Here is a 25,493-nt window from a genome sequence, read left to right as displayed (position 1 = left end):
CCAACATCTCCCGTAAACCCTCACGCCCACTTGATGCTGTAATGGGGCAGCGGTTAAGTTTCAGGAAACGCCCGGTTCGGCCCCGAAAGTCAGTTCCATACTATTTTGTTTACCTACATGGTGAACTAATGATAATGTTTCATTAGAAAATCTGTCCTATAAATAAACTGCAACGCGGGTTGAGCGCACTGTTTTGATTGGGCCGTAATTGCTCACAATTACTGTGTAAAAATCCATGTCGGGTTCAGAATACGACGGCGCACAAAGAAGGAAATCAATGCGCGTGCAGCCCGGCAGAAGACCCGCTGCCAACAAATACTGCATGTTGCTTTGTCCTCCTCCTCCTCCTCCTGTTTCAGTCTCCCTTGGGCTTTTCTCTTGGAAATGCATCATTTTACAGTTGGGAGAGGAGACGTCGCATCAGAATCTACAAAGGAATCCAATCGCCAAGATAAAAAAAAACTGGTATGACTGCTCAGGGCCGAAGCTTTAGTCATTCATCTTGAAATGTAAATACATTTAGACATTTTAATGAGAAGTATAGCAGCAAACCACTATTTGCTATGTAAATATACTGTAATGTCTACCTGAACACACTCCCCCGCCGCGTGTTGTTGTATCCGAGCTTCACTGTGCTTTCCTCAAGCAGCAAATATTCTTCTATTTGTTTTGCTTGGATCTGCACATTTCCAAACTGAGAGGACGGTTCTCATTCTGCTCTTCGGAGACGGATTAATCGAGTACGCACGCCCCCCCCCCCACCTGTGCCACCAAATCAGAGAAAGGGCAATAAAAAGTTTGATCATTAAAACACAAGCAATGCAGGCACTTCTTCTGTTGCTACATCGGGAGTTTAAATTGATTTCCACTACTGTGTCACATAATTACGTAGGTAACTTAAATGGTCTCACTATTGACAAGAAATCACGCAGGTTACCATGGAAATGAGCTTCTGGCACGGACTGGCTGTGAGATGTCATTAAGGGTGGCCTTCACTGCACAACAAATATGAGTGAATGACTTTCCACGGTGGTCATTTTGCACCATCTTGAGGAAATTAGCTTCAGAAGCAGCAATTTCATCATCTGGATCGTATTTACCAAGGTGGGGATTTGCGTGCTAAATGTAACATTCATGTCCCAGTGATTGGAGGTTAGACCTTATCCAGCACTCAGGTGCTGTGGATGCTGCTGATTCAGGTTCATCTTAACCCCCCCCCCCCTTTATTTTTCTCCTCAGAGCCGGATGGAACGTGATAGTACGCTGCTGCAGCCTGGACCAGAGATGAAATCATCGATGGTGCAATAAGGTGCGTTGCCGGGGAAACTGTGCTAGTTGGATGAATGTCAGCTGAGGGAATGTACGATTACTGGGAGCTATAACAATGTCACGTGTAGAAAAACATGATCTACTGGGGAGCTATAACAATGTCACGTGTAGAAAAACATGATCTGAAATCCGGTGACATCACAATAAAGAGAACATAAGTCAAGAGACATGAAGTTGATATGAAATAGCAAAGAAAATAAGGTAGAAAACATCAACTAAAACAATATAATGTGAGATGACGGTCTCTATTAGTACCCTTTAATTGAGACTTTGTCGGTGAAGGTAAATGACGCGGCATACGCCACAATATCATCGGAAGATTGCGACACTTGAGCCGGACGAGCTTGTTCAAAAGGCACGGACGGGGTTCGAACCCGCGATCTTCGGTTTACGAGACCGACGCCTTACCACTTGGCCACCGCGCCTGCGCTGACACTGACGTGCCGTTTGGTTTTGAATACGAGCAGGTGAAACTGGTACCTGGAGGTTGAGACGTTTAGACAAATATGGTGGATACATACGTTCTCGCTTTACTCAGCGGTAACTCGGCCTCGTCCCCGGCAAAACACGCACGGACGATTTGTGCCGCTGACACGCGCAAACCGTCGGGCTTGTTGCATGTATCACTGCAGTATGACCACCAGAGAGCGCTGTGACCTTCTATGTGAGAAAATCATGCGTCACTATCCTTTGCAGAATTTGGTAGGCAGGGGTCTCTGCTCTCCTTCTAGTGTGCACACAAAAGAAGCAAACAAAAGTACAAAGAGGGAGAGAATTCAGCTTTTACAGTCTTCACACGGCATCCTTTTGAAAATGTGCAAAGTTGAGAATCTGGTCAAGGGTTCCTCTTCATTGCAGCTGGAATTCAGGACAATCCAGCCAAAAATGTTTCATCAAGTCTTGTCTACAGGCTTAAAATGTCAGAGGATTTATCCACGGAAGTCATTTGACCAGCAGTTTTTGAGATACCTCAGCTATATATGATCACAATTGCAAAACAATAAATGCAATGACAAGTGGATATTTTCGGTTTAAACATTGCTGCTAGAGAAACAAGGTCAGGAGGTCACCATTATCACCAGGACACTTCTGAATCAATACCCAGACTCAGTGTAATGGCCATCCGTGTAGTATACTGTCACGGTATTTTGTTCTGAATCAGAAGCGATCAGTCTGAGAATGAGCTTGCATAGCTAACGACTATGAGAAACCAGTGGGTTGCTTGTAATTCCTCTCCAAGCAATACAAAATGCATGAAGCCAGACTGCAGCTTTTCACTGTCTCTCGTCTCAAAACATCAAAGTTGAACACTCGCCTGAGGGGCTTTTTTTTTTTTTTTAGGGGGATTCAGATATCCTGGAGGCTGTTTGAAAAATGAATAAGACTGATTTCCATCGGGAATGAGTTAGCGGGTAAAATCACAGATGAGGAGTGTTCACCTTGACCCGTCTGAGGCACGTCGGCAGCACACACACCAAAAAGACGGGGGGCTTCTCTTGACTAAACAGGTTGATTTAATTCACAGAATCTTTAGGTCTTTGAAAGTCAAGTCATGCTAACTTGTTCCATTTGTTTGAAACCTTTTCCAAAAAAATGTTTTTTTATGTTATTCGCACCCACAAGTGAGCAATAATGATTTTGCTGATAGATGCTGCATCCTCAAGTCCTAAAGGTCTAGGGAAAGTTTGAATGCTGACTGTTGAGCTATAACCCTACTCGGGAAAGAATTTTTGTCTCTGATATTTAGGATTTAGGCTGTTTGCGCCATTGAAGTTTGAAGTTTTATTTGGAAAAATGTAACTGTCTTATGAGCTAGTTCAATCGAAGGGAAAACAGGGGCCGCATACTTGAGCGAATCTGAGTGATTTAAAAATAGCTAACGGGGCTGATTCTTTATTTCAGTGTGTTTATTCTCATCATGAATCTCCTTCACATCACGACCTGAGAGATGCGATACCTTCCAGTCAGAGATTACATGGATCTGGGGCATTTTGTGCTCATGTGGGGGGAAAACGGAGCAGCCCACTCCCCGAGAGAATACCAAGTGTTATTGTAGCAATCTATTTAATTATTTATCAGTCTATTGCTTTGAAAATCATCTTATTTTGCTGTGCTTGTGCAGGAATACCCCTGTGCCCCCCCCCCCCCGAATGTGTGAGAATATATATTTGTTCAACAGACACGTTTGTCTTCCTTGTGCAGAGCTTGCTCTTTTCTCGTGTAAACAAGAAGTACGGGCTGGGTGTTAGAAATTCTGACAAGTGACCCGCATAACGACACCCTTGCACCTTTCCAGCTAGGCCCCTGTGGCCGCTTTGTAGGCAAAACCAAGGAACACAACACAAATAGTCAAAGCTAATGGGGAAATATCCACAACTGTATCCCTCTGAAATCCCTCTGACTCCGTTTAACTGTATTCCTTCTTATAGAATGGCGTGCTTTTATTATAAACTGCAGCAATCATTGTTGGATTATTAGTCCTTTTCCGCTGGTTACCTGGCAACCGATCCTGGCCGAAAGGTCTCTGCACGTGGCGTTGATCCGCCGAAAAGCCACGAATTGTTGATGTCAGTCATATGTTTTCTTTTTTTCTTCCGCGGATTGAAGACATGAGATACGACATGTTTGTTGGTAGGTGTTGGGGCTGCTGGACAACATTTGTTTTTAGACTGACGTTGGTTAAATATTATCCACCGCTTTCGGTCCTTTCACTAGTGACGTCATACCTGGCCTAACGTTTTAAACATGAAAGTTGGGACCTTAATCTTATCAGTATTCTCTCGGCAAAGAAGCGAAAACGCACAGAGCTATTTTACTAAATGTGTCGCTAATACGTTTGATTCATCCCTTTGAGAATATAGCCTTCTGTACATTGTCTTCCTTGTAGCTAGTAGCTAAGATAACGTTTGTTAGCTACTCAATGCATAACTAACAGTTAGTTCGCCAGCTAGCTAATTAGCCAGCAAGCTAATTAGCCAGCAAGCTAATGTAGTTCTGCATTGAGTAACGGTAGCTAACCAGTACAACACTGCTTTGCTCACCTGTTCTTCTTTTAAACAGCATTAACATAAACCATAAGAACACGAAATCTATGATAGCGGCACATACAGAAACTTGTGGTGGGTATTTTAGAAAGTTGTTTCCGAAATAAAACGTTAGTAACGTTACGTTAACTAAAACTTCAAAGAGCCAAGGGCTAGCGTAGACAATGCTCGTGTTAGCATGATTTCACTTTTAAAAAAACTTTTAATTTAAAATGAGGCGATGTTTTGGAAGCATCTTGATGGAAGTTACTTAAATTAACTGGAATCGTGATACTGTAGCTAATTTACTCTATTATTACTTCCAAGTCCACCATTATACATTGAAAGAAAACATAATTAATTTAAAGAAATAGCTATAAATATTTGTTATAATATTGTACAGGATACATATCAATTGATCTTTAGTTCGATCTTTAATTCGTTTTTTCAGTTATTAGAACTTTTGAATTGTTATCATGATGTGATATCATCCTACTCCTTCTACTCTTTTGAACTTTTTTGTTCTGCGTTTTATGTTCTCAAAACATTTATTTTGATATTTTGACACTCGTGACACGTGATTAAAATCAGCAAATTAATAATGAAAATATATTGTGATGTTTAAATCCGTCACAATATAGACAAATGCACGTGGCAGCCGAGAACCGCGTCTCTTTGCTGTTTGCTGTTGCAGGGTGAGGAGAAAATTGGTCATTGTGAGAAGGGTCTGCTGGATCTGACCCGGGCCACAACCAGACGTGCCAGTGTGAAATCCAGTTGAAAGGTAAGCAGCTGATCAAACTACATAACAAAAGCAATATCATCTCTCCCCCTCTCGCCAAAATGTCTTTTCATCCATCTTTCTTCTGTGTCATTTGCATTCATCCCCTCATTCACTGAGGCATTTTCAAAACTTAATGCAGCAGATAGATGTTCGTTTTAATAAAATATCAATAAGTTTTATAGTTTTATAGGAAATATTTTTTGTCTAAAATATGTAATGTCTACATACTGCTAAAGAATTCTCTTTTTCTGCTGTTTTTAATAAGCAATTAGGTGCACACCAGTCATGCCTGTTGGGTCTGTTACCATAGCTACAATACGGTTGTGCAGACAATCATCCGGTCCTTGTTTCCTCCAATAGGGTTGCACGGCTGAAGCTGCAATATAAAGTAAAGATGCTCTTCTTTCAGCAACACGCAAGTAAGAATCAGAAACAGGTTCATGAGAAAGTCTTGCAGAGTGGCAGTCAGGGGACTGCGCCCAGACATGGCGGACCACAGAGACCAGATCCGACAAGCCACACAGCGGGAGAGGAAGGTGAGAGCCTCCACCATTTTTAAATTCAACTCCTCTTGTTGTTCAATGAAAGAGTTTGGCGGAACAAAAACAGTGACAGTAAACAAGATACGCCTTTGTATTCTGGCTTTGAGCGCAAAAAGGGACCAGGAGGGACAAAAAGGAAGTGTCACTTCCGATGAAATGCATTATTCGGACGAATGCAACCAGGGGGTCTGCTTTTACTTATAATGTAGTCCAAGGCTACTTAGGTCATGTTTTGTTTCAATTGGGATTAAATGCTTCCAGGTCTTCTTTGTTTAAAAGAAGGTGTTGTTTTTACATTACATTCAATGGAAAAGCTGGAAATAAAAATAAAAAAAAAGGCGAATCAGTGTTTTTAAAAATAATCGAAATCTGTAAATAAATACTAACGTGAAAATCTTTATACAGATGTGGCCTCAATCAAAGAAAACCCCAAATCCCATCAATCAGTACATCTGAGGAAAAGCTGTAGGAGGGACAATCCTGGAGGAGCTTTGAGATCAGACTTGTTGAAATCAAAGGCCTGAGAGCTGAAATCATTTTTTTTGCAGGCTATCGGTATCCTTCTGAGGAAATGAAATGTGGTCAGTTAATCTGCGGCTTGGAAAAGGACAACAGCCAATGCGGCGTGTTCATGCTGCCCCCCTGCTGGGCGGCCCATGAGCCCGTCGATATGGTGGTTTGATGTTGGAAAATAAGAACCCCCCCCCCACACACAACAAACAGAGGGCTGGAACAGAGAGACTGGAACAGAGAAAGAGAGGGTAGAAAGGGAAGAACCATCGACAGATGGACTCTGTTGTGATTAAAGATGGCGGCAGTCTTCACTGCAGACTACGAAGGACGATTCCCGATCCACAGAAAAGCGGCGGGAGAAGACCGCGACCCAGCACAACAAAACCAAGAGCCGCGCAGCAAGGTGGACCAGCAGGTATGATGTCTGCTTTTCAATGTCCGAGGGTGAAAAACCACGGTCACCGGCAACTTTCCATTGTGTTGTTTGTCGTTCTATTATGTCTGTTGTCGTTTTTTCACGTCAGTGCCAAACTGGTTGTGTTTCGTCCTCCCTCTCGTCAAAACCAAAGCACGTCATTTGATTTGAGCGGTGAATGTGCATCCCATGACCAGACAACCGAAGACCCAGACAGACATTTGAAATTTTACTGTCTGTCTTTCGCCATTTGATACGTGGTCACGGATGTGTGTCTTTGTGTTCTGTCACCATAGGATATGTGAGCCCTTTTTTTTTTTGTAAGCCTTGTCCCTGCTTGTGAGAATATGGTGCTTTGTGAGCTATAATATCCAGCAAAATAAACTCACGTCTGAAAATTGCTCAATCCTCTGTGCCTAATCCAGTCCAGGGCTTGTTAGTCGTGATTTATTCAGCCAGGACAAAGGACATCAGCAGGACTCCACAATGCATTTTTCTCACTGTCCTTTGATATTACTCTTTCATTTCAGAACTTAAAACAGACAGCGAATTACTTTGATATGCCTGATATATAAATAACATATATGACATTTATATATATACTTGGTCAATCATAGCAAACTGTTTGTGTCTCAAATTTATACTACACGCTTCATGTATGTTTTCCATTATTTGTTTTGGGGCTTTAAAAGAAGTCTCGTTGACGTTTCTTTTGTTTTTTGTAACTTTTATTACTCTTTAAAGACTAAAAACTAGAAAATGTCTATTGTGTGCACTCAGAATGGGAGCATTCAGTTACACATCTTAATGGGCTTTTGTTCATCAGAGATAAGCCTATTTCAGCCGAGGCCTACTAGGGAGTCTAAATCCACACTGACAGGTGGAACAAAAGACAACTGAAAGGACGGCATGGGGGAACATGAAGTTGTCCTCTGGGGACACTTAACTGCAGCAGGAGGGTTTTTAAAATAAATAAAAAAAACATTGTAAATCATCAGTATAATTTCTCATAAGGAACTGAAATCATTAGGAGGAGTGATTTATAATGAAAACTCTTTGGACAAGTTTCTGTAATTATAAATGAATATCTGATCAATGAAAACATGAAAAAATGGACATCAACAATGCAACCACAGAACCATCCTAGGCTTTAACAAACAGCCAGGTCTGCTTCATCCAGTCTCAGACCTGAAGCACTTCTTTTGTCCCCCTGTCTGCTGAGTAGCTCCACATGCTGCTGAGGATTCTTCCTCAGCAGCATGCCGTTCCACACCTGGCGTTTACATCTGATCAAGCAAATGTAGACGCCACCTCTTTCTCTGCAGTTTGCTCTGCTCAAGTTCTTTTTGAAGGTAGCAAGGGAACATTTAAAATGCAGTAAATCATTTTTTTTCCCCTGTTGGGAGAACTGTCTCAGTAGAGGGCACCATACTGCCTTAACAGCTTGGTTTGGGATCTGGCATCACAACAGACTTTTAATTTCATTTAAGAATCCACAATATAATTCCATGCATTGTCTTCAAATCGCACATCTTCACTGTGCTCTTCGTCTGCGGTTTGTAGAGACTTAACGACTTCTTCTTCTTCAGGGACAAATGGATGGCAAAGACCCACTGTCATGGCGACGTCCTGCTCCGGCCGGGCCCTCTGGCGTCGAGGTGACGGGAGGGACGCCGCGATCGCTGCGGCCCGATGCTTTCAGTGACCGTGCAATGGAATCCTCGGTAAACGCATGCAGCGCCGGAGGATGCGTGAGGAAGACGATCAAACTCAAGGTAAGACGTCGCAAATCGACATCTTCTCTGTCTTCTCCACGTGACGTGTTCTGAAACATTGTGAAGATTAGGTCGAAGCAATATATGACTTGAGAACAGTAGAGAGAAATACTACGGGAAATAACAATAATGGAAATACAGGTGATCTGAGATAACAGTATCAGTGTATTGATTGTTGCTGCCCAAAATCCTGTTTTGCCTCGAGGAGGCTGAAGTGTTTTGGGTCGTTTTCATGTTTCATCTTGCTGCCGCGCCGCTCACTTTAAGCAGGTTTGAGCGGGCAATTCCGATGAAATGTTTAGACGGGGCGAGCAGCACACGTCCCTGCTCTCAAACGCTTTGATGTAAGTACACAATAGAATGCGTTTTATGTTTTCATGGCGTCCCGGCCATCCTTTTCATCATAGACTTGCGTGGCCTTCTGTCATGACCGTCAAGCGGAAAGCTTGAGCGGTTTATTCAAGTAAATGACACGATCGGGTGTGTCTGTAATTGGCAACATCCGAAACCATTCAAACACAAGGAGCGCTGCAAGGCAAACTCCTGAGTGCAGTTTCTCGATTGCTGCTCCAACGTGTTTGCGTTGGAGGCCTCGTGAAGTCCGGCTTGGTTTGAATCGGACCAACTAAAAGGTCACTGCGATGCGTGGGTATTAGAACCCGGGCCCCCTGCAATCCACTGCATCCGTATGATTTCAAGACATGTTGTTAATTACGACATCGTTGGGCATGTTAAGGGCAGTTGGATTTATGGCCAGTTATCCATTATGTGTAAAACATCAGGAACTCATGGCTACGATCAGCTGTTCCGCTATAGCTCTCCTGAAGGTGAGCTGGTTGAAGCGATCACGGGGTGCAGCCTTTGGTTGGAATGAAAACCTGAAAACATTAAATGGCAATGGTGCATCTTGTATGTATTTAAATAAAATGATTAATTTACATCACTATACACATTCATAATAATGTATATACAGAGGCACGTACGTTGAGATCCATATTGAATGCTGAAAAATGATATGTATTATTAATTATGTTCTATGTTATTAATTTATAATAGCGGTTTGGGTTAGGTTACTATTACACATCCAATATGCCAACATATCCTTTTCTATTTGTGATTATTTCATCCTTTTGGGGGGGGGGGGGCTGAGGCGCGTGTCAGTGGAGAACAGCAACGCCACCACCCCGTTTGTTCTATTTCTTTAGAGGGGAGAAAAAAAAAGGGGGGGGGAGGAAGAGAGCCGCGTCCCCCTCGTGTTAACGAGCCAGTGGTAATGCGCCTGGTGACCGGGCGAGGCGCTGTTTAGCCGCTGCCGGGTGAGCCTCCCGCACACAGCGCGACACTCGGCCATGGAGAGCTGGAGAGCGGACTGTTGTCTTTGTTATTTTTAAACTCCGGCCGTCCGCCGCTATGACGCGGCTCCTCCCGGGGGCCGGTGCCGCTCCGACCGCCCGGTGCACTGCGAGGCAGCGGCAGGATTTTCACCGGTTAAGTATATGTCACTTTTTTTTTTTTTTGTTGGTCTCCCTCATCTCACAGATGGAGATTGCGGTAGTCGGGTTGGTGAGGGAAGAGATGATTTTGTGCGTGTTTGTGTGTGTGTGTGTGTGTGTGGTTGCGCGTGCGTGCCATCGCTTTGCTGTTGTAGATCTATTCGGAAACGTGTGCGGGATTCCCTCCCCCGGTGTTTGCCCCTTTTTGTCGCCCCGTTGCTCGTCTAGTTTAGCAGCTGCTAGCGGGGCACAGCGCGGATATTAATAGGCGAGTAGTGTCACAAAGTTGTGCACTTGTCGGTCCGGCTGCCGGGAGGCCCCGGCCGGCCGTGTGTGAGCTCGCTGCGGCCTCCCCTCCCCCCCCCCCTTCAACCCCCCCGCTGGCCGCCGCTCGTTCTGGAAGAGGCCAAGACATGAATGCGATGAGAGGCTCGCTTCAAAGGGGACGGGCGGGTTCGGGGAGGGAGGGACTCGGGGGGACACTTCCTGGAGCCGGCTGTGACCCGCCGGAATCACGCGCGAAACCTCCCCGCGTGCTCTTTTCAAGCCGCACACACTCACACACACCTGTGACCGCGGATCCGTTAGATGTCTCCGGCGAACGCGCCCACGGAGCCCGTCTCGTGCCCACGCTTCGTCCCGGTAGCGCGTGGACCGCTCGTGCTCGCATTAAAACAGCGCGCATTGTTGTTATTATTTTCCGTCGCTGTCCTTTCCGGCGCACACCTGGCCCCGTGCACACAGCGCACGTGGTGCTCACGCGCTTGGGCACTGTTGCCACTTTTGTCTCCACTTGTCTTTGTTCAGTGAGGAGAAGGATTCGTATCCGTGTTGGAAAAGACAACAGCGCGGGTTTGCCCTAAAGGGAACGTGAAGGCAACCATTAAAAATATTTTTTTTTCTTTTGAATTCACAGTTGGGGTAAACCTAGCTGTCGGCTAGTTTTAGATCTCTTTCATTTCTTATTTAAACCTCAGATCATGACTACGAGTTAACAAGTGCACAGCTCCCCGAAAGGCGGCTTTTGATTGGTCCGAGTAACTGTCGGTCACCATGGTTTCGTCCTGCCCTCATCTGTCAAAAAACATCAGCTGCTGCACTGACGTGTGAGTGGAAATTGGCTCTTCCCGTCCCACGCTTTGGCTGAACACGGGAATCCGCCCTGAAATGGTATCTGACACCATCTGGGAAGCTTGATCATGAGCTGCATGTGCATCCCGCGCACGGTGAGACGCGTCTCTCTTAATGCCGCCGTGTCTTCGCTCAGCAAGAAAGCTCGGGAGCGCTGCATGAGGACCAGGACGTGTCCTTGAGGAGGACGCTAAATGCAGTCGGGAAGGTGCGCTGCCCTGCAGCTGAACCTGCACCGTGGAAGCAAGGGAATGAAATACGGAGAGAACGCGATACCAGGATCAATAAAGCAGCGCACTGCTCATGCTAATCGAGTTCAGCCCGGGAATCTCGAGTGTGTACCTTATTATTATGATGATTCTCTTCTACTATTTCGGATATAATTGGAGAAGCGGGGTAAATTAAGGATGCATGCATATAAATCCGGATACAACCGCAAGAAGCGTTAACACCCCGCTCCGTTTCCACAGCCGCCTCGCGGAGCCGGGAGATGCCCTCGGGGCCGGACAGAACTGAACTCAACACACCGCTCTTGGCTTGGATCGCAACAACACTCGCGCATAACTCGAAATGTGACTCAGTGCGGCACAATAACAGACCGGCGGGCAAATTAACAGAATATCAAACCACATTATCGTCCGAATGGCTTTCCGTTTCTGCTTAGGTTTGCAGAACATGTGGCCGCAGATCAGGTGCAGGGATTTCTGTTTCAGGGCTTTTGGGGTTGAGCCCATCACTAATTTACACAGCTATTCAAATGTATTGGTTCCCTATATCATATTTAGTTTCACTCTATTGTTGCTAAGACAGTAATAATTGATTCATCATATTGGAGTGGAAACAGTCAACATTAGCAGCGGAATGTGCTGCTGCATTTAAAGATGAACACGTAGCGACTCTCTGCTTTCGGAGCTCGTCTCACATTCACAACTCCTCTGCATTCCCGCAGAACTTGCATTCATTTTTAAAAATGCAAACTGCAGAATTTGGAAAAAATCCCAGTGAGACGGTAGTCCACTTCCAACCAATTGCGTATGGCAATTATGACACGTAATAAAATAAATAAACTTCTTCTTAGCCAACGTAAATTCACCATTACCTGCTATTCATGAATTGCTGCATATCTCTGTATATTTTTTAGTCAAGCGGTGTGATAAAGCTGCTGTCTCATAATACATTTTTCCTCCCCGCAGGAGTTTCTTTGCAGTGGCGTAAGCGGAGGTCCGCGTCTCGTAGTTGTGCAGTGCGGGCTCCACGGACCCGTGCCTCATGCATGCTGGGACTATGAGCGCAGGCGACAGCAGGGATTACCTCGCGGACCTGGGAGGCAGCTTCACCGAGGACGCGCCTAGGCCTCCGGTCCCGGGGGAAGAGGGTGAGCTGGTGTGCAGCGATGGACGCCAGTACGGAAGCCCGGGCTTCCCCTCCAAGAGCGAGGCGCCCGTGGCCACGCCCCGGCGACCGGACTTGGACCTGGGGTACGAGCCGGAGGGAAGCGCCTCCCCCACGCCGCCCTACGTGAAGTGGGCCGAGTCTCTTCACTCGCTCCTGGACGACCAGGAAGGCATCCATCTGTTTCGGGTGTTCCTCAAGCAGGAGGCGTGCGGCGACGTGCTGGACTTCTGGTTCGCGTGCAGCGGCTTCCGCAAACTGGAAGCCATCGAGGGCGGCAGCGAGGAGAAGAAGGTCAAACTGGCAAAAGCCATCTATAAGAAATACATCCTGGACAACAACGGGATTGTTTCCCGACAGATTAAACCAGCCACCAAGTCCTTCATCAAAGACTGCGTCGCGAAGCTTCACATCGATCCCGCCATGTTCGACCAGGCTCAGACTGAGATACAGGCCACGATGGAGGAAAACACCTACCCCTTATTTCTCAAGTCTGACATCTACTTGGAATATACCCGGGCAGGAGGCGAGAGCCCGAAGCTGCACAGCGATCAGAGCTCTGTTTCCGGGAATGGAAAGGGCCTGTCGAACTATTTGCCCACTTTAATCGAAGACGAGGAATGGAGGTGTGAGCAGGAGCCCGAGGAGCAGCCCGACTGCGACCCCACGCCGAGCAGTCGGCTCACTCAGAAGCTGCTGATGGAGGCGGCGCCGCTGCGCGTCGCCAGCAGCAGCAGCAGCAGCAGCAGGTTCCAGGACTGTCCCGAGTTCAGGTAAAACCCTCCCAGCAATCCGCTCCCGACTGCACGGCTCCTTCCGCTGCAAACCGCCGATTTAGAAAGAAATCTGAAAAAAAAAACACACACACAGTGCCACGAGCGCCGCTTGAAGTGCCAGATGAAAGCGGAGTGTGAGCAGCGCGGGAGACGGCCGAGATGAGAGCGAGGTGGTGTATTTGCTCCTGTGGTGCTGAGGAAAGTGTCAGAGGCTGCAGAAGTTAACTTGTTGCGAGGAGTTTGAAGCAGCGTGCTTGTTGTGGGTTTGTTGTGCGGGTACTGGGAGAATGAATCGACGGCGTTGTGCAGGGAACGAGTTCAACAGGATTTTGTTTGTCCAACCAGGAAACTGATCGTCGTCCCCCCTCCCTTTGCTGCTGTTATTTATTTTTCCATTTGTGATGGTTGAAGCAGGCTTAACACCGGAACTTAAAACCGAGGTCGCAGCTAAAAGTTTGCCCAAATGTTAAGTCAAATACATCGGAGTTCCCATCTGAATAAACGGGCTCTGAGTAATCGGACGGGATGCTCTTAAAAACAACAACAAAAAACCACCCGGCGTATTTCACCTCTCCTGCTGCAGCAGCAGTGTTATGAGGAGGGACAGGAAGTCCCATCGGCTGACAGACGGACAAAGACAACAGCGTCTGTGAGGACTCGGTGCAGCCAGTGGAGATGTTTCCATATATAATCTCAACCTGAAACTTTCATTTGTCCCGGCGCCCCCCCCCCCCTCCCCCCGCCTGCCGCTGTAGATATTCACTTATGCTGAATGTCGATGCTAATGCGAACCAGTCGGTCACAAAGGTGTCATTTTGAACTCCGGGTGCCTCTGCATTCCGAATGGGGAGAAAGCTTTAGGGAATTCCAATTTGAATAAAAAGAAACAAGGCCTAACATCTTTAATTCATGTGTTCAAAGCCCTGCGAGAAGGTGGCTCAGCAAAGTCAATGACGGAGAGTGAAGCAGGTGGACGAATGGAGCGTTCCCCGTTTCTCTGTTGACGCTCTGGCCCCAGAATGACACCTGCAGTCCGACTCCACCGGTCAGTACTCCGCTACCGGGCTCGGTGTCGCGGTGCTGTTAAGTTTGCTTTGACCCGTACGTGGTCCGGGACCCGGGGGGAGTCGAAGCCCGGCGGGGGGGGGGCACAGCCCGGCTGACGGATCGCAGAGGAGTCGTACTGACCGAGGTGCACTCGGTTTACAGCCCCGTAGGCGACTTGCACACATCGTTCACAACAGTCTTTCTTAATTCAGGATTGTACCAACGAGCCGTGTGTTTACAAGTGTATTTTAACGAGCATGTCAATCATCTATATTCTCTATTTATTTGTTATTTTTTATTATCCTCAGTATTTCCTGTATTTTTTTTACATTTTACTTCCAGGCTTGCTCCCTGTCGGGAGCCCATCAACCCGTACTACGTCAACGCCGGGTACGCCGTGGCCCCCGCAGCCAGCGCCAACGATAGTGAGCAGCAGAGCATGTCCAGCGACGCAGACACCATTTCCCTCACAGACAGCAGTGTGTACGTGTCACCACACACACACACACACTTCATGCTTTAAGTTGTTTTAGCGGGTCGTAAAGACTTATTGGCTTAGAAGCCCCATCTGCTCATTAGCCAAACCAGTAAGAGCGGTTGGAATTGATCTCTAAAGCTAATTAGCAATGCTAAAAACTCCCTCCCAGGAGACATCAGGCCACGACTGATAGAATGTACAGAAATGAAAAGACTCTTTTACAAACGGGCCACACGTCGCATGTTGTGGTTCGTTACAGTAACTAACGTCTTGGGCTCAAGCTCCAGACTGGTCATCCTCTGGGACGAGTGTGCGGCATGTGCAAACATGTGCGCCTCTTTTTCTATGTGCAAACATGGCACCGGGGAGTCGTGCCCGAGAAGCTTCAAAGCTTTGCACAACTGGACCAAAATGTGTGTTTTGTAACTGAATGGATTAGAGGCAGTTATCAGGTAATTGGGAGTGTGAAAAACCCAGCGTGAACCAGTACCACGTGGAATTACAGAGCGACGGCTGCGTCAACGCGTAACCTTAATCTGCCGGACCACTTGTGGTGCAGCGCGGGGGGGGGGGACCCAACGCGCCTGTGAGAACGCACTGATTAATCAAGAGTTACAAGGTGGTCGTTTTAGGCGACAGAAGAAAAAAAAAACTCTGTGGAAAGCTTTCAACTTCAAAGCAGTCTTGTGTTGTTTATTCATGAGGATGTTTCATGAAAATGTCTTTGTTGTTAATTCCAGAGACGGGGTTCCACCCTACAGACACCGTAAACGCCATCGCCGGGAGATGCACGAAAGTGCCAAAGCAAATGGGCAAGTGCCACTACCTCATATTCCAGTGAGTTATTCATGGGTTTTCTCTCTCTTTCTGCCTCCACACCTCTCCTTTGACTGGCTGCCTCTGCCTTATTTACCTCCACTGCACCATCGGAGATGTGCATATTTAAGCCGCGCTGTGTCGCGGGGGCCCTGTGATGGGGTGTAAGAATAGCTGATGGTGAAAGAGAAGGCTGTCTAAATGCAGCTTGATGGCCTCCTAAGCTGTGAGCACTGACGCCGAGCCGACACGAGTCCTCCCCCCGTGACAGCCCGGTGTCTCCCTCCGCAGCTTACGCTGTCTCCTGGTAGGAAAAACCACGGCCCTAATTAGGCCTCGGAGTGAGGAGTCAAATTAAAAACTCCCCACGTAGCATCCCATTAGGATGCATGGATCGACTGTACAGCGGAGCACAAATCCCCCAAAGCACAACTCGCACGTTTCCCTGCCCCAACAAATTAATCAGGACTCTACTCCTTCGGCAGGAAGAGAACTGACAGGGCTCGACCGCCTTCTCCAGTTAAGGGTTGTGTATTGTCTTTGGTTGCATGTAATAACTCATGTCCCTAATATCCTCATTAAAGGCCGTAAGTGGGCCATTTAAAGTTACCACACACACTACAGAGTCAAAATGATTTAAAAATATAAAGCAAAGCAAAATTTCTCCCCAAATCCAGGTCTAATAATTTTTTGCTGGAGATCAGCTTATCAATTTTTGTTTATATAAAAAGTTTTTAAAATAGGGGATGTATTTTTGAGGTAATTGAAGCTCCAACCTTTATTTAAAATGCACACAGGACTCCATGAGATTGTGCTTAACACTTGGAGAATATATTGTACATCTCCCACTCAGTGGGTTTAATAACCCCCCCCGTCATATATTTGTTAATGCCAATCCTCCGGCTTTAAGGGGCACCCGTGGGTATTTCTCTTACTCTGCATGGTAACCATAGCAACCGCCTCTGCTCAACGTCCGACACCAGCAGACCTCTGGCCTCGCCTTTTGTTGCTTGGTCAAAATGTGTGTGTGTGTGAAAACCGGTTTGTCTTTGGGCCTCACGGCGTACCAGTTTTAAGAAACCGCTACACACACACACACACACTCCATTCAGATGGGATAAATGTTTTTAACGCATATTTGTATCTTTAAGCGTTTTAATCCCAGTTTAAAGCTATTTTACTCCAGAGCGACGGTGCACTCGGGACACGGACGACTTCCATCCTGGGGGGACGTTGAGGCTCAGGATGGTCAAACTGCCCACGCGGCGATGACAGCGAGGTCTTTACAGTGGACGCTTTCTTCTCCCCCAGCGCACCGACCGGATTCCAAAGGACATACACGTGGAGCCGCAAAGGTTCGCTGCAGAGCTGATGGTCAGACTGGAGGCCGTCCTGAGGGAGAGGGAGGCTCAGGAGCAGCTGGAGGAGCGGCTGAAGAGAGTACGACTGGTATGCTCGCCTTCTTTACAAAACCATTCGCTTAACGTTGCACATCCGAGAGCCTACATAACCTTTAAGGTCAATCAATGAGGCAGGGAAGGGAGCTCTGCTTCTACTCCACCATCAAGTCATATGAGGCCAAGTTGGCATCTGATATTATTAATAATATTGTTGGCCATGTGGAAAATAACCTTGATGTTTGGCTTCCCAACGAACGGTTTGATCACATTAGTTTGCTTAGAATACATCGTAGACTCGCCCCTTCATCATGACCTTCAAATCCCTTATTTAACAAAAAACAGTTAAAACTAAGCTGCTTCCAAATTGTAGTCCACATTTGTTCTGGCTTGTAGGCCACAAGGGCCTTTGCTCGTCTTTCCCCTTCAAGGACTTTTTTCTTATAAAAAATAGAATGAATTGCTGCCATCGAGGGCGTTTTGAGGAGCAGACCAGTAGCACCGGCCACAAAGGGGGACTTAAATCCGTCTGGCCTTAATGAAATTAATGAGGCCAGCCGTTTGAATGGGGAATAAATAAAAAAAAAAAATAAAAGCATCATGAATCACTTGGAGAATTCCATGCTTGGCCCGTCTGGCTCGGTGGATGAATCAGACGGAGCACCTGCACGCTCGGCCACTTGTAAGCCCCGGAACAGCGTGCCGCCTGTTTGATGTCACTTGAGCGCTGATGAAATGACCGGAACCACCCCCCCCCTCGGCACGCGGCGCCCCTGGTAGTCGGCCTCAAGGCGGGCCGCTTGTGTGCTCTGGCCCCAGAAGAAGAGAAGCTCCCATCACACAGCCCGGGGTTTTGCTTCGTTGAAACCTGGAGGCAACATGAAATGCCCTCCTTCATCGAGTGAGCGTCCAGAAAAAGGAAATGTTAGCTTAGCATTTAGCCTTTTCACCGTAATATCGTTTCGTGTTCAAATGATAAGTTGATATCGCAAGTATAATGGTCAGAAAGCATGTCGTTGCTCTGAGGAAAAGACCCAAGATGGTTTCACCAGGATGTTGGTGACTTTGCGTATTGTTCTAGCTCGGTCACAGTCTGCTAGGAACGAAATTGTGGCTTCGATTAACGTCGTTTCAGGAACAATGGGTGGTGTGGCTCAGCTATGCCCGAGCCTCAGCAGCAGCAGCATGCTCTTAATAAAAGAAAATCAATGACAAAAGGGCCCTTGTGAGCAGAAGGGTCATCGCCTGTCTGCATTCTGATATGGTGTTAACAAGACGTTTGTGTAGGTCCAGTCCGGTGTGTCACACATCGCCTGTTGTTTGCCAGTGATTTCCACGTGAGATGCGCAGATGGAGACATTTCGGTTCCTCGAGTGCCTTCCAGTCAACTCGGCTAAAAGGAGCGTCCGGATGTGGTGCAGAGATACAAAGATGCATCAATTATTAAAAACCTGCAAGGAAACATTTGGCTTCACAGGCAATATTTAATATCTTCTCTGGATTTTAGAAAGTAGTTCTAGTAAAGGTCCGTTCATGTAGCAGAGAGCTGCAATACAGTGATTTAAATGTTATTTTATTAAGATAACTGACATGTAACGGTGATTGGTGACGGGCGAGCTTAATTAATAAAAATGGAACCCTCTACCTACTTCAATTAATGCAGTCAGTCATGAATACAAAACAAAAATCAAAACACATATTTGGAGAAACAAGATGAATTCACTAAAGACGATATGGTTTCAGATTTTATTAATGATGGTTCTGCCCCACGTCGGCCTGTCATGACTAGTTGGCTCAGACCGTATATTGTCCAAGAAATAATGGTGGTAAATTATATAATTTTCAACCATTTTTTGCTACCAATATGATCACATAGTAGCTTTCAAAGAGCAATGAACTCTTACGTCATCAGAAAAATACAGAAAAATATACACTCTTGAGCTCTTTTATGCGATGTCTTTCCCTACCGTGACCGGTTCAGCCATCTGGATAATCACCAGACTATTGGCTGTTTTAAAGCCACTGGATTTCTCCCTTTTGTGCTGTGTTTATTTCCTCGCTCCACCCCGTCTTCTCTTCAGCCTGCAGCCCCCCCCCACACCTGCCCCCCCAGTGTTCCCCCTCAAGCAGATTCTGTCAAATGTTCTCTGGAATCTGACGGATGCCGTCGTGCTTCTTGGTTCGTCTCCAAAACCTCCGCAGTGAAAATGAGAAGACTCATGTTAGCGTGTGGTGAAGTCTGCCCTCTGCTGGTGGAAACTAATACAGCAGATGAGAAAAAAAATCCATCTTCAATATTTAAACATTTCAGACACAAAAATATAATTTCGTTGTGTGTGTGTATTTCTGTTTGTGTAGGAAGAGGAAGGTGATGAAGTCGTGTCCGGCGCTTACCCGCAGAACCACAACCCGCGCTACGCCGACAGCCCCTTCAGCGGCGCCGCCGCCAGGGACGCCCACGAGGAGAACCCCGAGAGCATCCTGGACGACCACGTCCGGCGGGTCATGAAGACCCCCGGCTGCCAGTCGCCGGGCGCCGGCCGCCTCTCTCCCAAGTCCCGCTCCCCGGACGGCGTCCCGGCGCCCGGCAGGCACCCGTCCCGCCACGGCCTCAAGGGAGACGCCGGCCACCCGCACCACCACAGGCACGCGCACCACGTCCACCACGGCGCCGTCGGGAAGCCCAAAGAGCAGGCGGAGGCTCAGGGCGGCTTCCCCGGCAGCGCCGAGGCGGGCTACTGCGGGTCCAAGTCCCGCAGCTACGCCGACGGGGCGGGGTCCAACCCGGCGGAGCACGCGGCGTACAGGTAAGCATCAGCGCTCCCGCCCCCCCCCGACGGTCCCGCCTTTTTTCTTTCCTACCCAACCGGCTGCTTTCCTCCATCGCACAGCAGCAAAGGCGGCGCGCAGTGCAAAAGGGCGCCGAAGAAAGGCGAGGAAGCGCGACCGCGTGACGCGCCGGCGCCTGTCGAGGAGATGGAGAAGAACCAGAAGATCCTTTTGTGGCTGATGGAGGGACAGAAAGAGCTGGTGCAACACAAGAGGAGCCCGTACGGGTCAGTGACGGGGGAGGGGGGAGGGGGGGGCGACCGCGGCGCTCTTTCCTCGCCTGCTTTGACTGCTGCTGATTCCAAAGGTCGCTGACTCTACGTTTCAGGAGCGCCGGCGGGTCCAAGAGGCCCAGCGGCCACGAGGCCCAGCCGTGGAGCGCCGTGCAGCCGTCCCACCCTTTCGTCCAGGATCCCACCATGCCCCCCAACCCGGCGCCCAGCCCCCTCATCCAGCTGGAGGAGGTGCGCCGGCGGCTCGAGGAGGAGACGATCACGCCGGGCGCTGTGCAGCCCAAGCAAAGGTCAGTCGGGGTGAAGCGGTGACCCGTTGGGTTTCCCGGCCTGTGTGCTCTTCTTGCCGGGGGTCTAACCGCTGGGGTTGTTCGCTCCCTCAGGTACGTGATGGAGGTGATCCAGAGGGGCCGCTCGGCGCTCAGGCCGGCGCTCTTCCCTCCGCTCGGCGCCGTCTCCGACGGCGAGCTCCCCCAGGCCGAGTACGTCCACCGCTCCAACCCGCTCCTCTCATCACTGGTGGTTTAGCCAAGTCGGGATTACTGAAGGAGACCATTCTCTCTCTCTCTGTGTGTGTGTGTGTGTGTTGTGTCGTCTCCGTCTCTCATGAAGTTGATGTTCACATGAAGCCGACGTCTTTTACATTCTACGATATAAACTGTAAGGTTTCTCCTCTCCGACGTAAATATCGAGGCTCTGACTCGGTGGTAGAAAACACATCCGATCCCTTGATGGGGAGAGAGCGCCTTGTCAGAATCGTGCCTCCGTTTTGAAGTTTAATCGGATCAGAACTGTGTCAGAGGGCGATGAGCGGCGGAGCATTAAGGGGTGTGTGTGGATCACGACAGACTGAACCCCCCCATTACTTACCAGGCAAATGTCAGGAAAGACAGGAAAACAAAAAGGGAAGGACGTTTGCTCTGAAAGAAAACGCTGGATGTGCTTCATTCTTAATAAAAAACGGAATACAGATTATAGCATATAAATGTGTACATTCACTGGGAAACTTCAACTGCTGTCCGGTGATGACCTGCAGACCGCTTGAGGGTTAAAAATACCTCGACAAAGTATCTGTTCAGCCCTGCAGACATTTCTGCAGAGTTCCACATGGTTTGGTTTTGACAGATCTATTGATAACTTTTCCCATGGGGCTTTATTTCCTCCCAAATAAGAACATTACCTACTGAAGCGTCTGTTTTGTTTTTGTTTTCCCGCTCTAGTTTTCACCCGTTGACGCGGTGCTTCTCATTTTACAGTTTCAATACGTTGTTTATTTTTTTTTCTACCCGTGTCGGCTCTGTTTGTTTTTTTTCCCGTTGGCCGGTCCATCGTCTTTCTCTAATTGCACATTTTGATGAGCGAGTTTGACCTTTTAAGAAGCAAAGAATTAAAGCGCATCAGTCCTCAACTGATCTCATCCTTTTTTCTTTTCTTTTTTTTTTTACATTAAAACAAAGAATTTACTTCAATAAATAATGATCTGTTTTTCTTTTCTCTCCATTTGCAGACACAGAGCCACTAAAAAGCAGCCGTGTGAAAACATAACGGTGGCGTATTACTTCTGCGAGGAGCTGATTCCGTACCTGACGTCTGTCAGAGGGAGGGTCGTCACTCTGGGACAGTTCAAAGAACTGCTGACCAAGAAAGGAAGTTACAGGTGAGACCTGCGCTGCTGTTTGAGGCCTCGGGACAGAACGACACACGTGACGACTCATTTGATCTGTACACGTATGCAGGATTGTATTTTTAAAGTGTTTTAAATCATAATAAGTAAGCTTTCGAGGGCTCAGGCTGTGTGTGTGTTAACGCTGACCTTCTAGAGCGGCGTTGTGGCGAAAGGTCAGATTTCGCTCTCTCTCTTTTTACTAAAGAGATGAATGAATCACACAAAACGTGTAAATGAATCCCATGTCATGCAGCTGAGCGAGGCCCACAGGAAGTGGTCACTTTAAAGGTCACTTCGCCCCCTCACCGCATCTGTCCTTTTTTTTTTATTATTTTTTTTTAATAGATATTACTTCAAGAAGGTAAGCGACGAGTTTGACTGCGGGGTCGTGTTCGAGGAGGTGCGCGAGGACGACGCCGTCCTGCCCATCTACGAGGAGAAGATTATCGGGAAGGTCGAAAAAATCGATTGACGTTGACGTCGAAGAGGGAGGAGCCGAGCGGCGGCGGCGGCGGCCCGGGAGGACGCGTTTCAGGGCGGGGCGGAGCGGCGGGTGCCGGGAATCGGAAGCAGAACCGTGGAAGTGGACCTAGAGTCGGAGCGGCGGCCCCGGTGGACGACCTGTGACCTCTGAGGTGTGACGTAGCATCGTGATGTTCACCAGAATAACGGAGAGCGTGTTTTTGATACGACGCATCAGATTGTTTCTAAAGTAGCCACACGTGTGTTTTGATATGTGTGTCGGTAACAGATGTGTACAGTTTGTTTCAAAAGATAACATTTTATATCTATTTAAGTATTTTCAATCCTGTCGAAGCAAAAAAAATTTAGGGCTGAAATTAGTTTCTTTTATTCATCGTGAGAGCCCCCCCCCCCCCCCCCCCCTCACTTCCCAGTGCTTCATTGTGTCCGTCTGCACTTTCATATATGCCACCGACTGTCTAAAACGTCTGAAGCACCGAACACACGCGTGACGAACCCGTGTCTCACGATACTCCTTTTTGTTTTCTGACACGACAGCAGATCTATGGACACACTGATGGGTTGTTTAATTGTGTTGCACTACTGCACAGTGCAGTGGCTGCTTGTTTAGTGCATGTGTAGCTGACTGCAACGAGGGGGGGAGGGGGGGGGAGAACGTTTTTTGGACGATGTGCTTTAGAAGTAACGTAAGTAGATGCAATGATGTGATTGGAAAGCAAAAGGTGAATATCTATGCAAGTCGGTCCCCTGATCCAAACACTGCAAAGGGCTTCTGTATTTATTCACTCTGAGTTGATTTCCTGCATGAGGCCCGGCTCTATGAGAAGGATGAATCAGAGATTAAAACACTAACTCAATTCATCCGGCTGACGAGTCCTGAAGGTCAATGAGTGCTTTCACCTCTTCCCAAATGACTGATAACGATTATTATTAACAGGCCGCTTTGCTTTTAAATGGTAAACTTCACGTCGCTGCTTAGGTGCTCGACGGGTTCAGAAGGGGCCGATCGCCGATCTGTGGCCTCCTCTGCTTCATTTCGATGGATCACGTCACACCAAAGAGAGAGAAGCGTAGCCCCGGGGGGGGGGGGGGGCACTGTAGACATTCCCCCTCTGCATCGAGACCCCCATTTCATTCTGTGGCAGCGCGTATCATTCGCTCATCAGTTTTCATGTCAAATCATTGGGACGTGCATGCTCGCAGCTTTCTGATGCATCTGGACGGGGTCGCTTTCAGAGCGCTGAGTAGACTCCTCCCGCCCTCCCCATGTGGCGTGGAGAAAACACGCCGAGGTTCAAGGCCATCGCCCCCATGTTCCTCTTCACTGAGAGAGAGAGAGAGAGAGAGAGAGAGATCACGCTGCCTTTTTGCTTTTAGAGTTCTAACTTAAATCACTTTTAGCTTTAATATATTTACCGTGTTTGTGGAGTTGTATGTTGTTGAATACTTGATCCAGTTCAAAACTGTAAGTATCTTGATTCTGATTGTTTCTTTTGAAATGCCTTTTAGAATATCAAATCTGTTCTGATTCTTACTGTGAAAGTTTCCTTATTTAAGCTCAACAATCTGTAAATAATAAATATCAGAGTGCCTTTATTACTAAGCTAATGTCTGCTGTGTGACTTTCAGATATAAATTCTGGGGATTTGTTTTCTATTTGTAATTTAATTTTTTCTGTTCTTAAATGTTTGTCATGTTTGTTCCGCTTTTTTTTTCTATGTAAATATGTACAACTCAAATTCATCATCAACCAGCAGCCCAGTCAGCACATTCAGCCCCCCTGGACTGGTTCCTGTCCACCTGCACAATAAACACATGCAATCAAACCAGCGCTCGGGTTCTGTGATTCAGCCAAACGCTCTGTGTTATTTATCTTTAACATGTAGTCGTGTGGCTCCAAAGGGGCTTCTGGGTAACAGAGCGTGACACACTGCAGCGCCGGGTTTTAGACTGAGGGGGGCGCTCCAGCCGTACTTTGTTCCCTGAAGAATTGAGCCATAACGATTTGAAATTAGGAGTCTGAGGCTTCACGCAGGACGTTCACACCTCTCACACAACCCCTTCCCCCCCCCCCCTGCCGCTTCTCGTTTTTTTTGTGTCACCAAAGGTCTCTTTCTGTCCAGAGAGCGTCCGATGAACTCGCACTGAAGCGGCTTGTCGTGGAGACTGCGGCCAAAAACAAACAAGTATCTGTGGCTGTTGCAGGTCCATATTAAGAATTTCCAATCATTTAATGGGGGGGGGGGTCAAATATAAGGACTGGAAGGCCAACCTGCCCGTCTACCGTCTTTCGCTCAGTCAGATACCTTCATAATAATCCAGTTTACTCTCCACGGTGCCGACTGCGGCTGTAAATGCGCTGATGAAGTGTGTAAAGCGGTCACTGATCGCTAGCATTAAGCTTGAGAGTCGCAGGTTCGTTATTCTGAAGACATCCACGAAGACGAAAGGTTTAGTGAACATGCTTTTCTTTTCTTTTTTTTCATCAACCATAGAGAACGTCAATGAATGGTGACTTTACTGGCTGCAGTCTCATCAATCAATCACTTCCGTCTGTATCCGTCAATTGCATCTTCAGCCTCGCCTGGAAAACATCCATTGATGTCTCCCATTGTCCTCCCCAGCCTTTAGCTTCCATTGTTGTTTACTGAAGGTTCACGTGTTTCCTCTGAACCTTATTTCAGTAACAAAGGATTCACATCGGGTGCAACCATCAGCCAATTTGAACAAAACTAGAAATCTATTTACCTTCGACACCCCGAAGGAAGAACTGTTTACACGTTTCCAAAAACTTCTACCTCTCCGAGTGCTTTTATTTGCTCTTTCATTTATTCATAAAAAAAGGAATGTGTCCAAACTGATGAAAGAATTTCAATTATGACCACACTATATCAAAAGCACCGTGGTTTCCAGGGCAACCGTTGCAGAGGAGACTTCCCAAGTCCTCGGGCCAACTAACCCAACGCCACTAAAAGGCATTTTTATTCAAAGAAAGAATGTTCCATCTGACTCCACTTTTAATCACAAAAGTGCAGGGAGTGTTTCGGTAAAAGCCAGTAGAATAATGGAGTTGTTTTTCTCATTTGCCTGCACTGGGATGTGTTGTCTCCATTGTACAAGCAGCATTGTTTTTTTTTTTTTTGCATGATCTCGCCGTAAAAAGCTTGATGTTCGCAAAGCTGAGTGTTTCAGTCACAAGTCAATTCAGTCCAGGCGTTACAAAGTAGTGACTCATCGCACACTAAATTAGAGTGTAAATATTACAGCGCCACACATCCACATGATGCGTATTAGCGCGTACGATTGCACTTAGTTATGCCACTTTGTAGTTCCGCTCTCGTGACGAAATAGTACTTCCTGTCTGTGTCTGT

General features: G+C 47.3%; 1 protein-coding gene and 1 non-coding gene across 7 annotated transcripts; one reads left to right on the top strand and one right to left on the bottom strand.

Moving 5' to 3' along the window:
- The first annotated feature begins 1,258 nt into the window (after nucleotides 1-1,258).
- Nucleotides 1,259-23,723, top strand: axin1 (axin 1). Of its 6 annotated transcripts, none has more exons than XM_062566146.1 (15): nucleotides 1,259-1,309; nucleotides 5,047-5,136; nucleotides 5,497-5,672; nucleotides 6,227-6,606; nucleotides 8,196-8,381; nucleotides 12,199-13,170; nucleotides 14,563-14,703; nucleotides 15,439-15,535; nucleotides 16,826-16,963; nucleotides 19,270-19,718; nucleotides 19,806-19,967; nucleotides 20,069-20,263; nucleotides 20,357-20,455; nucleotides 21,481-21,630; nucleotides 21,985-23,723. In XM_062566146.1, the coding sequence occupies exons 6-15, from the start codon at nucleotides 12,275-12,277 to the stop codon at nucleotides 22,109-22,111; spliced, it is 2,454 nt and encodes an 817-aa protein (XP_062422130.1). In that variant the 5' UTR covers nucleotides 1,259-1,309; nucleotides 5,047-5,136; nucleotides 5,497-5,672; nucleotides 6,227-6,606; nucleotides 8,196-8,381; nucleotides 12,199-12,274; the 3' UTR covers nucleotides 22,112-23,723. The 6 variants fall into 6 exon arrangements, with proteins under 6 accessions (XP_062422130.1, XP_062422129.1, XP_037332775.2 ...); XM_062566145.1 differs by having other exon boundaries at nucleotides 1,260-1,309; nucleotides 19,803-19,967; XM_037476878.2 differs by having other exon boundaries at nucleotides 1,260-1,309; nucleotides 6,084-6,606; nucleotides 19,803-19,967.
- trnat-cgu (transfer RNA threonine (anticodon CGU)) lies at nucleotides 1,683-1,754 on the bottom strand. The gene has a single exon. It is a non-coding gene; the product is annotated as a tRNA-Thr (tRNA).
- Nucleotides 23,724-25,493: the final 1,770 nt, after the last annotated feature.

Source organism: Pungitius pungitius, chromosome 12 (genome assembly GCF_949316345.1).
Source record: "Pungitius pungitius chromosome 12, fPunPun2.1, whole genome shotgun sequence".
In the NCBI taxonomy this organism is placed as follows: domain Eukaryota; kingdom Metazoa; phylum Chordata; class Actinopteri; order Perciformes; family Gasterosteidae; genus Pungitius; species Pungitius pungitius.
This window is presented reverse-complemented; position numbering and strand designations above follow the sequence as displayed.

Excerpts from the sequence above, each read along its gene's own strand:
- axin1 (XM_062566145.1), top strand. The coding sequence starts at position 12,275 with ATGCATGCTGGGACTATGAGCGCAGGCGACAGCAGGGATTACCTCGCG. Across the intron at positions 13,171-14,562 it reads CAGGACTGTCCCGAGTTCAG|GCTTGCTCCCTGTCGGGAGC; the intron begins GTAAAACCCTCC and ends TTTTACTTCCAG. Across the intron at positions 15,536-16,825 it reads TGCCACTACCTCATATTCCA|CGCACCGACCGGATTCCAAA; the intron begins GTGAGTTATTCA and ends CTTCTCCCCCAG.